Source organism: Anguilla anguilla, chromosome 8 (genome assembly GCF_013347855.1).
Source record: "Anguilla anguilla isolate fAngAng1 chromosome 8, fAngAng1.pri, whole genome shotgun sequence".
Classification (NCBI taxonomy): Eukaryota; Metazoa; Chordata; class Actinopteri; order Anguilliformes; family Anguillidae; genus Anguilla; species Anguilla anguilla.
This window is the reverse complement of record NC_049208.1, coordinates 12,153,595-12,169,541: the sequence shown is the minus strand read 5'-3', so window position 1 is coordinate 12,169,541 and position 15,947 is coordinate 12,153,595. Positions and strand designations below refer to the sequence as shown.

At 47.1% G+C, this 15,947-nt stretch overlaps 1 protein-coding gene across 38 annotated transcripts in view; it reads left to right on the top strand.

Annotated features, from left to right (window-relative positions):
- The first annotated feature begins 944 nt into the window (after positions 1-944).
- The window catches only part of LOC118233927 (fibrous sheath CABYR-binding protein-like), a 29,493-nt gene continuing 14,490 nt past the window's right edge, over positions 945-15,947 (top strand). For 34 of the 38 annotated variants that reach the window (XM_035430065.1, XM_035430064.1, XM_035430063.1 and 31 more), the window contains exons 1-4: positions 3,974-4,060; positions 10,152-10,307; positions 10,619-10,663; positions 11,317-11,385. In XM_035430065.1, the coding sequence (XP_035285956.1) occupies positions 3,997-4,060; positions 10,152-10,307; positions 10,619-10,663; positions 11,317-11,385 (334 nt within the window). In that variant the 5' untranslated portion in view covers positions 3,974-3,996. Of the gene's footprint in view, positions 1,141-3,973; positions 4,061-7,007; positions 7,251-10,151; positions 10,308-10,618; positions 10,664-11,316; positions 11,386-15,947 lie in introns of those variants that run through there. The other 4 variants (XM_035430053.1, XM_035430046.1, XM_035430052.1 and 1 more) reach the window with 4 other exon arrangements.

Here is a 15,947-nt window from a genome sequence, read left to right as displayed (position 1 = left end):
CACACACACTTCCATACAAGTGATTAGATCACCTATCAAAAAGTAAAGAAAACGACTGCTAAGGTAAACTGATCAGATCAAATCAGTGTTCCTTGTTCCTCTCTTAGAGGGACCCCCCTACACAGTTTTCTACAGCACACTGCATTGTCTGTGATGATTAAGGACTGGGAAGAGTACAAGCAAATTGACTAGAGGTTCACACCCCCCACCCTCCCCCTGATTAAAGTTTGCACTGTTCTGTCTGTATCTGAGTTCTGACATAGCCGTGGCAATGGTTTCTGTACCACCCCCAGTCAGCACAGACGTTGACACTCGCTCTGAACTGTCCCCTACATCTACAGTAGCCAATGCTTTTAGAAATGCAATTACAATTGTCATTTCATTGTATAGTGACACACCATTTAACCACAAGAGCGTGCTCAGATTATCCCAAATTCAGTTGATCAAAGTTTTCGAGGTTTTAGAATCTTCCCTTGTTTACCAAACGATAAAATCAGATACTAACAGCGCGTTCATGTATACAGGAGCGCGCCTTTTGAACGTATGGATGGAAATTGAAACACTGCCATTTCTTTCCAAAGAGACCATGTTTCCAACAGATTTAAAAGTACCGTGCTTCAGCAATCGGACTGAAAACAAAGTTGCGCTAAGGACAATGTTTCTCTTAACAACAAAAGGAGTACCCGATGCCGCCGCCATTGTTATGTAACCATTTAATTTGCACCAAAAAAATCTTTGTAAAAACCCCCCATTGAATTCTCGCGATGAACGCGACCTTCCATGTTGCCACGTTCAAACATTGGAAAAAATATGGAGTAACGAGGCGGTTCTAACCTGCGGGTATCCACACGATTGAATAAGGCAACAGTCACTAAGTGGTGATTGGTGCAAGTTTTACTTTTCCCCGCCCACATGCTCTTCGTAAGGTTTGAAGTGGGCGACTACAAAGTCACTCAAAAGTAGACGGGTTGCTATGGGCTTCGGTTTATGAGGGCATAGGGATTTGATTTTGCTGGGGTTTCGTTAGTGTAAGCTTTCAGGTCGATTGGTTCGAGTAGATATAATTTTTTACCACTAACCTCCAATAAAAAGTTTCATTCGCAATGGGTGCAAAGAAAAATCCGAGACACGCGAAAAAAGGTAGGTATTTCACTTAAATATTCTTAGTGATGCACGCAACCTTCAGTTCTAGACTAGCTATTACTACTAGCTTGCGAGCTAGTTTCCACAGAGGGCCTATTAAAGTTAGCTAGCTGGCTAGCTATGTCAGTTTTATGAGAAATATTTCAAAAAGCCGTAATGAAAAGCCAGCTATGAGTCGGTTATTAGACAATATAGTAACCGCACACAATGCATCAAGGTAAATTTATAAATTATTCCGTAATCCAAATCACGGACACTGTAACTGTTTGCTAAATCCTGTAGTTCGCAAACTGTGTCAGTCACGAGCGGGTTAACTGCCCACATCTCAAAGAATACTAGAAGATTGAAACAATGTTACTCCCTACAATGCATAAATCGCTTGCAAACGGAAACTTCTATACTTGTTGAAAATCATTAGTTGTGTAAGCTATACCGCTTATGTTTTCTTATTCGTCAACTCTGTTCGCAAACGTTCTAGTGTACGTTGTATTCCCGGGTTAACGACGTTGGCCAGTTGTATTAGACGGGGAAATTATGAGCTGCGAGCGACCTTTTGAATGCAAGCGTATTTCTATTGTTCAGACCGCGCTGGCTATTAAAGAAACTATTGTGCTCAACATCGTAATCTTTATTGCTTAGCAAGCTTACCGAGAGTTAATTCGCTAGAATAATACCGCAAGCCTGCCTTAATGAGCTTATTAGCCATGCAATAGTAAAGTTTACTTTTTTCTTCGTGTGGTCCACTCCCTTGGGCAGGAGAGGGGGTCCATTGCATTTTTTTTTAAAAGCCCTTTCGGGCTAAATTCACAGTGCTCACGTGTCAATTTGGGATAGACTGGTGGGAGTGGTTACACGTGGCCCTCACCGAGTCCTCGCCCGAGACCTAGTACGGAGGAGCTCCGACTATTCCAATAGCATTTTCGTGCGGATTGGCAGCCAGTGGCGCTCAATGTCCATTCGGTGCTCTCGCAGCTTAACTTCGAAGGCTAGGCTACATAATTTAATTTCGAAGTGCAAAGTACTATGGCAAATACTAGTACCAGTACGGGTGTGATTATGCAATGCGGTGTAACACGACGCTTCCTTGCTTCGCGCTCCCACCTATGCCTTTGAACACGTATCTTTAAAATTACAATGAAGCTTTACGTATTTGAATATGCTGATATTGCCCCTTAGCTTTCGTCGAATACGTGGGTTAATATGTAGGCTAGGTTAATTCCGTCGAGCGCAATGACTTTAGATCGTTTTAAAAACTTTATAAGACTTTAGTTAGTCGTTCGGTTCGTTGAAATAGCTGAAGTTTTTGTGTTGTATATTGAATGAGGACCCGGATATTGTTGCATTGTCAGTTGATGTTTATGCTGAAACAGTTTCATAAGACAGGTTGTTTGAACGTGTACCCAAGTGGTTGTCTAGTCTGACCTCCAGACCTGATTAAAAAATGTCTTGTGAATATCCACTATTGCACAGGCTCCATACTTCATGATTGTAATATATATTTTTGTTAATGGGTGTTGCCGCTGAAATGTTTTCCCTGTGGTTTCTGGTAGTGAGTTATTGGAAAACGACTCTAAACTGTTATTTCCATAGTATAGCTTTGGTACCCTTTTGTCAATGAATGTGTATTTTGGATCTAGATGGGAAATCAAGCGACGTGTTAAACTGCAAAATAAATGCAGTTCATTTACCATTTTTAACCCTGGGAGTAAAAGAAAAAAAAAACACTCACTGGAACCTTGGTGCCTGGTGTGTTTCAAAGATAAGACTCCACTCATTGCACCACTGAATGATAAATCTGACCCTCTGCTCAGACCCAGAGATAAAGTTAATGCTGACTGCTCTTTATTTTCCAATATTCCAGAAGAAAAAAAGCCGTTCAGGGAGTAGCGTTTGGAAAAGTTAGGCGTCCTGATCCCCAATGAGGGTCGAGTTGTTGCGCGTTAATCAATGACTCTGATATTTAAAGTAATGATGGGGTCGTAGAGAGCAAAGTCTATTTCAAATGCGAGTAAGTGCTTGATGACTCATAACTCCACCTGGTATAAGGCTCTCTCTGTTACAAAGAGTAGGAGGTGTCTCACAATGGCAAGTCTAAGCTTGGAACACACACAGCCATGCATGCATGCACACACAAATTAATTAATTTCTTATAAGAAACCTGTTGGTTTGTCAGATGTCCTCAAACTGAAGCCCTTCACGTATTTGTTTTAAGAACCCTGAGCTGAAAGATTAGTTATGGAATGCAATAAGCAAGTTGTTTCCTGAGCCGATTTCTTGATCAGCCAGATTGAGCTGGCAGTTTTCAGAGCAGGCAAATGAAATGCATGTGCCTGTTACAAGTGAATGGGTTTGAGATGTAGGGGATTGTGGGTAATCTGGTTCAGTGGTAAAGGGAAAAACGGGTACTAATAAAATGGTAAGAAAATTGCCTCCCCAGTTACCTGCAGATAACTAATGATCTAAAGGAAAATTATGCGCTTCAGTTATTGTTAAATTGCACTGACTCAGGTTTTTCTGATTAGGAACAGTAGGCATATGTTAACATACACTTATAAGTATAACGTGGCATAATTCTGTGAGTTAGGGGTTTAGTATTAAATGCATTACTATGCAATTGGCCTCTAGGCCTAATTTGAAAATTAGGCCTGCAGCTAATTGACGACTTCTGACTCATCGGTTGCAAGTGTACATGTTCAAGTTTTTTTTAAATAAAAAAAAAAAAAAAAAAACTGAACAGGGCTTGGTGTAGCTTGTTTTTTTTTTTTTTACAAGGCCAGTGTTTTAGATGGTTAACATTTTAAAGATTTTTTTATTTTGAGGTAGAGGAGAACGGCCTAGCTCTTACACACTCGAATGTGTTCCTTTCAGTGGGCCTCTTGCCAGCGTTGCAGCTGCCTGGCTGAAGATGGAGGATCTGGTAAAGCCAAGTGTCTCTTGCTGTGGCTGTGTGGCGTTGCTGAACGCCGGTCTGTGGAATAACCCCGCACGTAGCATGCTGGTTTTAGGCCTCTCTTAGCTTCGCCGTTAACGCTCTGCAGCAGCGCGCTGTTAAAATGCAGGCTCCCGGCCCTCCGTTTTGTGTTCTTTCTCAGTTTGGAGGTTTAAAAGAAGTCGTTTTCTGGTTGTCCTTTTCGATGACTCAGCATTTCAGCTGCGACTCTGTGTGGCCTGTGCTGTTTTTGCTGTATTCACACTGCAGGTGAGCAGCTCCAGTGGCTTTGCTGAGTTAATACTAACCAGTGGACATGAATTGAATTTTGTTTCTTTCATTTTTTTTTGTCTGTTGGTAAGCATGGCTTTTCTCTCTAATGATCAGTGTTTCTGTTCCTCATAAGTTCCTCATTCTAGATCCTTCTGAAAAGCTAATATCCTACTTGGCATTATTTGTGCTCCTAATGAGTGTTTGTAGGGCAAGCTTTGGTTCTGTTTGAATGTGTTTGCTATTTTAGTTTGAGCAGCTGCTAAATGTTTAGAGCATAAGCCGATGGCTAGTTTGGCAGTACAGATTTTTAGTGGCAATTTTGCTATCCATGTGCAGCCACTGCTATCTGCTGAAATGCAGCCTCTCTTATTGGTCATTGATGGAAACATTTGCATATTTGTGTCATATTCCTGCTGGTAATAGTGGCTGTGTTTCTGCTAATACCAGTCATTGGCCTCCAGGAGCAGGGAGAGAAAGAAAAACTAGAAGTAACCAAATCTAAAGGAAGGAGTTCACCTGCCTTTGAAAGCACACGTGCAGTTCACTTGTGCTTGTACTGAGCCCAGACCCCCCCAGAGTAGCAACGGGGGCCCCTCAGGAAAACAAACACAGGTGATTATATCTTAAGTGCCGCTGCACAAGGGGAGTAAAGAATGACTCCTTGGAGGCAACAGGCCACAGCTATTCCATGCATGTGTGTGTCTGTCTGTGTGTGTTTGTGTTTCTGTCTGTGTGTGTCTTTCTGTCTGTCTGTCTGTGTGTTTGTGTGTGTGTGAGTATGTGTGTGTGTGTGTGTGAGTATGTGTGTGTGTGTGTGTGTGTGTGAGTGTGTATGTGTGCGCGCGTGTGAGTGTGTGTGTGCGTGTGTGAGTATGTGTGTGTGTGTGTGTGTGTGTGCGCGCGTGTGAGTGTGTGTGTGTGCGTGTGAATGTGTGAGTGTGTGTATATGTGTGTGTGCGCGTGTGAGTGTTAGTGTGTGTGAGTGTGTGTGTGTGTGCGCGTATGAGTATGTGTGTGAATGTGTGAGTGTGTGTGTGCGCGCGTGCGTCTGTCTCACAGCGCATTATGTAAGTCCGGCTTCCTGTACACGCTGTACCCACAGAAGGCACAGACCATAGCCGCTCTGACTCCTGACTAACAAATGAGAGCGTGGCGGCGGCCGTGTGCTGAGCGTGTCACGTTACAGCGCGCAGGGCGGCCCCGTTACAGGGCGGCCCGGTTACACAGTGATGCGGTATGTCCCTGCCTCGCCACCTCGCCTGCCTCCCAGCTGCGCTCACGTCCCATCTAGAACTCTGTTTCAGATGTGGGGTGGGGTGGGGCGGGGGAAAAGGGGGACAAAGGTTTCCTTCTGTGTGCTGCCGGTGGTTGCAGCAGCCATTGAAAAGAGATGGGGGGGGAGGGGTGCGCACGTGTAAGCGGGGGGCGTGTCCCTCTCGTGTCGCTAGCAGGTCGGTAAACCTCGTCAACGAAGGCTAACGGCACTTGCAAATACGGGTAAAAAGAGCCCCAGGGCCTTCCGCTATGACTAGCCTTTGGCCTAAATGGAAAAATTCTGACCGTGTAGTTTCCTTGCTTATCATTTGTTTATGACTATGTAATAATGTTTTTTATATAATTGTTAAAAAATCTGTTTGTTGGTTATAAAAACTGACGCAGAGTCCTTGCTCTCTCTCTCTCTGGGACTGGGTTCTTGCGTGGGCCCCTTAAATGGCCTCTTAAACATGTGCTCTCCTCTGGAGCGTGTGCTGCCAGCTCCTGCTGCTTCTCGCTCTGCGCTCGTGCACACGTGTGCAGCTGCTGCAGCCAGACTACAGGCACCTGTTTGACCCAGAGGCGTCCTGAACAGGGCTGCCCCAGCCCTGCTCCTGGAGATCTTACTCCAGCCCTAACAAAGCGCACTCCATTCAACAGCTAGAGGTCTTGTTCAGCTGCTAAGTAGAATCTGGTATTGGAAGTTGAAAACCTATGGGGATGGCAGATCTCCAGGAACAGGGCTGGGCAGCCCTGGTCTTGAATGAGGAATTCCAGGTGAAATCCTGCTGGCCACAGTTGGTACTGCCCCGATCAGGGTTCGCAGCGATATGGCTGAACGCATCACCGGAAAGCCCTGTAATGTCTATCTGAGAGGGCAGAGGCCAAAAGTCTATCTGCTACAGCTCTCCTTACCCCCCCTCCATTAAATGTGGAGAAACCTCACAGCTACAGCGCCGGTTAAATGTGACTCTTGACAGTCTGCTGTAGGGGATAAACGCACTAGTTCATGACGCTGTCGGGGGGCGGCGTTTGCATGCTGTGCCATGGTGAACCCTCGGGGGCAGCTGCTGCCATCCGTCCTCATATTGGGGGGGGGGGGGGGGGCCTTTGGCGTCACCCACAGGAACGACTGACTGTTTGCCAGGCTTCGCTGAAATTACAGACCGGGGGGTGTATTCAGCATGCCTGCCATTCTCTTTGGTGTCCGACGTCTTCACCGAGCGTTTTAACCCCGCCCCCATAACCGTGACCTATTAACGCAATGGCCCAGCCCACATCCAGGCCTTTTGTCTGATATTCCATTAGGAAGTAGAAAGGAGGCCGTCGGTCCAGTTGGACCTCCTCTGTCCCACGATGCCCCGGGGCACCACTGTGACGTGGAGCGAGGGTGAAACCCACCGACCCCCCCGCCTCCCCTGCCTCATACGAGCGCATTTGGCTGGAGCAGAGCTCTGCTCTAAAAATACCGTCGGGCCCCGTATCGGGTTCGAGCTGAGCTAAGCTGCGAGGGGGAGAGGGGTCTGCGGTGCAGGACGAGCGCGACTCCATTTCGGCTCCTGCGCCTGTGGGGCTCTCTGACGGCACGGCGCGATGGGCGAGCCGAACGCCGAGGTGAACGAGGTGGCGGAGGAACCAGGTAGGGTCGCGGGTGTGTGTCGCCATGGAGACGGGCTGCGGTGCTCTGCGGGCAGGGGCGTCGAAGCGCCTCGACCCCGTCCTGTTCGAATCTGAATACGGGCTGTCTTCAGGCTGGTGCAGGCAGGTGCACTTGTGAAAGGTCATCGGGCTCAAAAAAGTCCTGGCGACAGTTTGAAATCCTCCTTGTCTTCGTTACAAGGGGCGGACTCCTATTCAAAATGAAATTGTGAAAGATAGTTCTGAAAGGTGGTGTCGATGGACATGTAGAGATTATCAATGCCAGGAGACTCTGTGCTCTGCAGTGAAAAGCCTCCATTTCACTTAGTGCAGTTGATACTCTGTCGTTGTGACGAATTTAAATCTAATCAGAGTTTGGCTGTTTTTTATTAATAAACTCAGCACTGTTGTGCGCTGGCTTCCTCTGATGTAAGAGTGTATTTTTGTGGCAGGGATTTGCAGGACAGCAGGTGTGGTTAGTGCATGTACAGTGTGTATCCAGCCCCCCCCCCAGCGCGCGACGCGCATGGGGAATATGTCACAGTGCAGACGGTCAGAGACACCGTTAGTGTGAGACCAGCACCTGTTGGTTATTCTGCCTGCCTTCCCTTATTGTCATCTGTCCATATTTATACCACAACTTAGGAAGTGCCTGTCAGCAGTGGGAGGAGTAACAGGGCTGCTCTTCTTCAGTGTGAAGGACAGTGCGTCAGTCTGCCCTCCTTGTGCATTTTTTGCTTTATTCAGACGAGTATAAAAGAGAGGGTGGTGGATAGGGAGAGGGGATCACAGCTGAGAGAGCGCCATGTTGGGGATCAAACCCCCGCCTGTGCAGGGGGGACTGTATGGTTGAGAGTTGGCTGCTCTTTGGACTGCACCACACGTCTTACCATAGCGAAGGCTTTTTACACGTGTAAATGGGCTAAAAGTCTTTTTCCGTCTGAGGACTTTTTAAGTGTTTCAGACTGAGAGGTGCCATCGACGCATTTGCGCACGTGTCAACGTGCCTGTGAAATGGAACGAACAGCTCACACCTGGAGAAACACTCCATTGTCTGTGGTTTTAGCTGAAACTCAAACAGGGGGCTCCTTTCCGGGCTTGTTAACAGGAAGTGAAGCCAATGGCTCAGTGCTGCAGTATTACAAAACCAGTCTTTGCCACCTCTTGCTAATTTTTCTTTAAAGTTGGGGGAGGGAGGGGGGGGTCATAGTCTCCTTACTGACCTGAGGGCCTAGTACTGTGAAAATGCTTCTGCTTAGCGGTCAGTAAGGTCAGTATATAAAAATGTGAAAATGAGTTATTTTGTCGGGGAGTTCTGGAGAGTTCCGTGTAGCTTCGCCATGGTGCAGAGTCGTGAGCCACGACTGCCAGAATTTTGGTAACAGACTCTGGGTGCACGGCGGCTCCAGCTGGATTTCCTGTGCTTCTCTCCCCCTCTCTCTCTAGTGACAGATGCGTGTTTGGTAACCCCTCTGGCCTGTAGCCTGCTGGAGGAAAAGGGGTGTAAGAATGTTGAGGTTGGGGTGTCAGCAGCTCTGAAAAACAAGTCATTTTCCAGTCTTGTACATTCAAAACTACTCTTCAAAAGCTGTGAACCCAAAAGACAATCCAATCTGCCATTTGATGGTTTCTCAGCTTGTGATGTACGGGTACTTGAATGCTTTGTGAACAGTGTAGTCTTTTAATACTTGTGATCTTTGGGCTAAAGATTCAGGTCTGCTTTCCTTCATCTTGAAAGCTGACATTTGTTAATTCATCTGAAATCTAGTTTTTGAGTTGCCGGTGTATTAATATAGTTTATACTGATGTGAAATATTCATATCCCCATGGATAAGTTTAAAAAGTAAAGCCTCAAAAAATCTTTCTTTGTCTCTGATCCCTTTGATTGGACCTGGCAGTAGCCCAAGAACACGTTTCCACGGCAACGCACACTTAATTATTTGGTGCATGCGATTGAGCTGGAGACGTGATGAGCTTTACCTGAGACGATTGTTACTTTTAACAAACTTCCCCCCTTCACGCCTTTTCCTGCGAAAGGAAACGACGCAGAGCGTTAAAACGAGAACACCGCGGCGGTGTCGTCCCCGCTCCCAGGCTCGGTCGACCTCGAACCCGGTCTTCCGCCAGGCTTGAGCCCTCTCTCCGGCAAGGTCATTGTTCGGTGGGTTTTGGCGGCACGCCAAGAATAAGAGTTGCTGTGTGCGGATCCAGCGTAGCGTAGCGTCCCGCGTGTCAGTCTGCGGGAGCAGCCGCCCATCAAAACGGGGACGTTTTAAGCGCTGTCACACATCGTTGCGATATTTAAAACATGCCCAGTGTATTCATCACGAGGTGCGCGTGTTCTCGCCGCAGATTCTGCAGCGCGGCTAATTTAGTCTGGCCGGCACTTTGCGGGGAAAAAATGCACCGTGCAGCGTTTTGAACAGTTCAGTCATTTAAAGTGACTGGAGAGCACGGTCTGGGCTTCTCCGGGGTGCCATTCTTGTCCTCGTAAAACCGGGCCTCAGTTCTGGCTCCAAACCTGCTGACTCACTGGTTCTCGGTCAGTTTTTACACGTCGCTGGTTCCCTAGCCGCGCTACTGGCTCCGGTCTGTACAGCCGGCTCATTTTTCCCGTTTTTATATTTGCATTTTCCTTTTTTAAATAAACAAATAATGATTTTCCCCCTCTTTTTCATTCCTAAGTTCGAGTGAGGAAGTCACGTAGGCTAATGTTAGTCTAATGGTGCTGGAGTGGTGGCACTACAGCGGGTTTATGGAGCGCGTGTGTATGTATTCTGCAAGATTGTTGAGTTTTCTGTCTGCTGTGGAGTGTGTGTGTGTGTGTGCACGTGTGTGAACAGAACATGTCAAGGGTGATTGCTTGGTGATAACTGTCTTTTTTTTTTTTTTTTTTTTTCCTCTCCCCCAACAGAAGCAAAGCAGCAGCTGGCCAATAAGAATGGGAAGAAGCCCGAGGGTGGGGCCGGGGGCTCCTTCTTCACCTGGTTCATGGTTCTGGCCCTGCTTGGCGTGTGGACCTCTGTGGCCGTGGTTTGGTTCGACCTGGTCGACTACCAGGGCGTCGTCGGTGAGAACCGTCAAGCCGTCGCTAGCCAGGATGAGGCTCTCTCGCAAGCCCGTTCTGCGTTTTCATTTTCGTTTTTAAAGAACGTAGGGAAATGCAATCAACTTAAGTCACACACTTGGGTTCCAGTTGCATGTAACGACTATTTTTAGTTTAATATGCAAAGATACATGTAATTAAAATGAGTTTGTGCATGCAGATCTGAATCGGTTTTAATCTCTGAACTGTCTTTGATCACGTCTCTGAAATTAATCTGAAAAGCATTCCACTTTTTTTGATGCATTAGTCTTGTTTTCTCTTAATCTTGCATGCAGCCAAAGCAAAGGACCTCCATTCTAATCTTTCAGAAGTAATACAAGGTATGATCGGTCAAAATATATCACAGAACCTACTAACCATCATCACTCTCCACTGTTCAGACCACAGAACTGTTTTTATACGGTTCTGTGGCTCAGACTAACCGCTGATTCATTAGCCCTTTCTCCCCCCTGTGTGACATCACTTCCCACCATCTTCTCTAGAAAGTAAATCTGTTCCTCATGTTTTGTATGCAAGATAGTTTAGGTATCAACCATCTTGTAACACAGCATTTTCCACGGTTTTCCCCAGGAAGTGTGGTGTTTGGGTTTGTAATTAACCAAAAAATGGGTGCAAACAAACCCCAGAATCATCCTTTAGAATTAGCGCAAATGCTAGATAAAATGTTCATACTTTCATTAAACTTCTGTTGTATGTGTAGAAATTAGTTTTTTTGCTCTTGTCAGCTGTATACCCATTGGAGATGACCATTTCCACATTCTACGTTTATTTAGTCAAAAACGGCTCACAGCGATTTAGATTTGGAGTTCAGATTTGGGAGGCCTTCCGTTGAGTCGATTCCTGGCCATCTTGTTGGCAAGGACTGTAGAAGGTTACTGAACGGGCTGGGGGTGTCCCAAATCACCCCACCCGTCCCCCGATTCAGGGCAGTACCTTTACACAACGACCACGCTAACCTGTCCTCCTCTCCCAGGAAAACTCGGATCCTACGATGCGGACAATGACGGCGACTTCGATTTGGAGGACGTCCAAGTAATGCTAGGCAAGTCCATGCGCCCTTCTGATTTTGTGTGTCCACTGGAGTGGACGTGTGGTTCCGAGTTTCATTGTGCACGGCTGAGTTTGGTTTACTTTTGCTCTGTCAACAGTCACATAAATTCCTATTTGTTGGATTGACGCCCAAAAAAAAAAAGGTGTTCTCTTTAAATTGATTAATGCACTTGCATGGCTTTCAGGATTGTATTTACAACAAATAATTTTTCACCCTGCATAAAGATTGTCATTCATTTGGCAAAAGCCATTTTGGTCATGGTACATCTTACAGAAATAGAGAGCTGTTCATGGCTTTTCAAAGCTGTGCTTTAGTGTTAACTAATTTGGTGGAACTGACTGCTTGTCTCAAACATGGTATGAAATCTGTAAATAAGTCACTGATCCAGTCCTTTGGAGAGGCTATTTGTCTCAGTGAAGTATCTGCAGACTCCATTGTTGACCAACCAGTTCTGGGCTGGAGTGCCTAGTTTTAATATGGCAAAACACTCTCTTATCTATGCATGCCTTCTGTGCTGAGTCATGTGTGTTCCTGTCTCTCCCTGTCTTTCATTCTGCTTCTCAAATGTTTGACACCTTGTTCAAAGCCACTTCATTTTTTCCCATTTGTTCTTACCATTTCCTTTTCTGCTTTACCTCTCTCGCTCTGACTCTCTCTCCCACCTTGTTCCCTGTTCATATGGACCTTAACATAGATGCCGATATTGACAGTTCCATTCCTGAAACCCTTGAAAATTTATCAGAGGAGGCCTCTGGTTGGATGTATGGCTTCTTCACCTTTGTCTATGACATAATGACTCCCTTCGAGATAGAGGAGGAGGAGCAAGTGGGTGTGGCCACGAAGGATATCACCGGTACGTTGCAGGCAACATGGTTAAGAAAGTCCCCTGTGGAGAGTTCAGGGTCCTGTCCCCCCTCCCACAATCCACCTGGGCAGTCTGGACTAGGGACACATTAGGCCAGTGGTCTCCAACCCTGGTCCTGGAGAGCTACAGGATCTGCTGGTTTTCACAGTGACTCTGCACTTCATGAATCAATTAGAGCAGTTGATTACACAGTTAACTCAACTCACATAGTGTCTTGGGTCTCAATTGGGTGCTGATTTTAAGGTGAAAACAAAAACCAGCAGACCCTGTAGCTCTCCAGGACCAGGGTTGGAGACCACTGCATTAGACCGTCAATCTGAATAGATCTTCCAGGAAAGTTCATGAAGGAAAGTCTCCAGAAGTAGGCCTGATTCTTTTCAGAGACACTGAAGGGGAGAAATGGGTGAAGTGAGATTCTTCCCCAGCCCCGGATGCCCTCTGACCCTCCCTGTTCCGGAAGCTTCCTGCACGCTGCTACGCGTAAAGAAAGGCGCATGTTTTTAATGCTTCGCTCAAGCTGGCGGAGTGAACCCGCTGTGTTGTGCCTAGGTTACGCAATGGTCTGCTTTTGAGGTATTGGACCCATTTCCCGTCAGTACGCACGCATGTGCGCATTTACGGGGAAATGGCGGGAAAAAAAACTGCTGTTCTCTTTCCGTGGTATTCACTCATGCGTATTTTCCCCCGCCTCGCCTGTCCTGTATTCACACTGACGTTGGCGGGTTACGCGAGTTCAGCAGTTAGCGCAGGTATAAGCCCCTGGGAGGCTGCAGACGGGCAGGTGCATGCCCTGACAGACGTGGAGCTGTCTGAGGACGGGCTGCTGAACTCCTTGCTCTGGGCGAGATTGCGAAGAGAGAGAGAGAGAGATGGGCTTTTCGAAGTGTGGAATGTGGCAGGGTGACGTGTCTTTGCGTCTCTACGTTAGTGCCTCTGTCGGAAGCCGCAGCCAGAATGCACCAGCCCTCTTCAGTTAAGATCCGCCGACGCGTTCCCTGCAGCACGGACCCGCCGGCGCATTTGTTGCGACGTGTACCTGCTCGCTGCGAGGCAGAGCAGCCAGCGATGCAGAGCAGCTTGGGTCCACCCCGAGAAGCAGAGCAGACGGTGCATTTCCTGCGACGGCGCAGGCTTGATGCACATTCTGTGAGGCCTAGCCTTTTAGGCCTTCATGCGGCGCAGTGCTGCGATGTGCCGGTTTTTGTTTTCACCATAAATTCTTACAGTCAGCTGCGGGTTGTGGCAGTGTAGCATGATCATTAGGGACCCGCGCCTGTAACCTAAATGCTATTTGTTTGATTCCCGTCTGGGTCGCTGCCATTGTACACTTGAGGTTCTTAACCTGAATGCATCAGTGAAATATCCAGCTGTGTGAATTGATTGTATATAAAATGTAATCTGTAAGCTGCATTGGATACGGGTCTGCTAAATGCAAATGTAGTTCAGGCCTAAAAAAACCAAGTACACTCTGTACTTCCTGCGGTTCTCCAAGGCCGTGGACCTATGGTCCATTGTTAGAAACTGCCTGGAGGACAGGCAGGAAGCTCCTGTGTTTTTGAGGCCGTTGCTGAAATGCCCCAATGTACCCTGCAGAAGTAACAGATTTTTATAAAACAGTCGTGGATGTGTGCTCTACGGAAGTCGGATGCAGGCACTGTGTGTAGTTTCTTTTCCCCTTTAATCTAATTGCAGTTTCACAGTTTGTTCCTAATGGCACTGTGCTCAGAGGTGTGCTATATGGAGATTTGAATGCACTAAAACATGCCTTTGTTTGTGATGTTTGTATATCCATTCACAATGCAATGCTGTAATCCCTGTGTACACAAGGAAATGTGAGCTTGACTCTTAAGTATTCAGACAGATGGATGAATTCGTTCTCTGTAGGTTCACAGGTATAGTGCATAAATCCCCCTGGGAGTGTAAGTCTACAGGCTTAGCCCTGATTGGCTGGATGGGAGGCTATTGTTAAGCGATGCCTCAGGAACGGACAGACGCTGAGGTGTTAACTGCATGTGTTGTGGGTAGAGACACCAGTTTAACAAGTGGGCCATTCCTCAGCCAGAGGTCAGTTATCACATTGCCCCTCCCCAGTAATCTACAGCAGTTGCCTCCAGTTAAGCACAATTGATAATTGACAGCATGATGTCCACACTCAAATGCTGCTTTCAGTGCATTGAACCTCAGGCCTACAGCAGACATTTAATTTTTTAGTGCTGAGCAGTAACCTGCTTCTCTTTCAGTGGGACCTGAGTGTACTCATGGATACAATTATACTTCCTGTGCAAAAACTGCTAAATAAGGCTAGTCAGGGTGAGTAAATAGGCTGCAGAAGTGTAGGCTTATAAAACTGAAATGCTAAAATGGATGAACTCAAAGGAAATGGGGAAAAAAAAGCAATTTAAATCTTGTGATTTCAATTTGACTGCAGTTTGTTGTTTCAGTCTCCTTAGTCATCCATTTTTTGCAGTGGTTACTATAAACTTATCCATAGGAAGAGTCGCATTTTCAATTTTTTTTTGTTGGAATGGATGAGTGTTGTTTTACCTACCGTTGGCTTTCCTTGGAGTCGGCCAGGGCAACGCTACTCAACACATTTAACGAAAGAAGTGAAAGTTTATTATAGTCACACTGGGCCCTAAGGGACTATCACTGAACCGCAAAACGAGTTTGTGCTCCAGTAACCCTTCAGCTCGCTGGCCTCCTACCCTGCTTTCAGTGCCCTCAGAGGGCATGACGCGCGTCCCAGCGTATCAGAGCAGAGGCGCGAGGGCCTGTCTCCGTTTTGGGATGACACGCGCCCCAGCGTATCAGAGCAGAGGCGCGAGGGCCTGTCTCCGTTTTGGGATGACACGCGCCCCAGCGTATCAGAGCAGAGGCGCGAGGGCCTGTCTCCGTTTTGGGATGACACGCGCCCCAGCGTATCAGAGCAGAGGCGCGAGGGCCTGTCTCCATTTTGGGATGACACGCGTGGCGTTCGCAGACGACACAGAACTGCAGGCCTGTCTGTAGAGTGAATATGGCTTCAGCGTAGTCTGTCCATAGCGCTGCTTTCTGCTCTCAGCTCTGGGCCTGAGATGGAGCTGTGGTGAGCCTTGCTCGCTGCATGGTGCAGATGTGCCCAGCCGTGCTCAGTGCTGTGGTCGTGTTCAGCACTGTGTGCACGCTCGCCCTTGTTCAGTGCTGTGTTCGTGCACCTGCATGGCTATGCTAACACCTGTTCCAGCCCGCCTTACAGCTTGCCTTAGTGCGCCTGCAAGAAGTTTCAGTGCTCTGGGAGGACTGGCGGACACCTTGAAACACGCAGGAAATAAGGTTAATGGGTCAGGTTGTTCTCCAATTGATGGCAGTTACGATGGAGAGGTTTTCTTTGTTTAACTTCTCTAAAAGACCCTCTAACTTCACTAAATCTCCACACTGTGCTTAGTGCAGCTCCTCCAAATCTAGGCAATGCAAAGACGCATTTACCATTGAGCTAACCTTATCCTCTAAACATCTTTTCCCCCTGATATTGCTGCATTCATTAGTTTTCTTTTCCCCAGCGTCTGATATGCCATCATTGAGCTCTGAGGAAAAGCACAGCTGAAGGGAACTTTAATTTCCTGTTGTGTTCTCAGAGTAGCAGCGTAGGCTTAACTGCAGCTCTTTCTGCTTCCTCTGTCCCTGCAGGGCTTCTTGGTTAGGTTGGTTC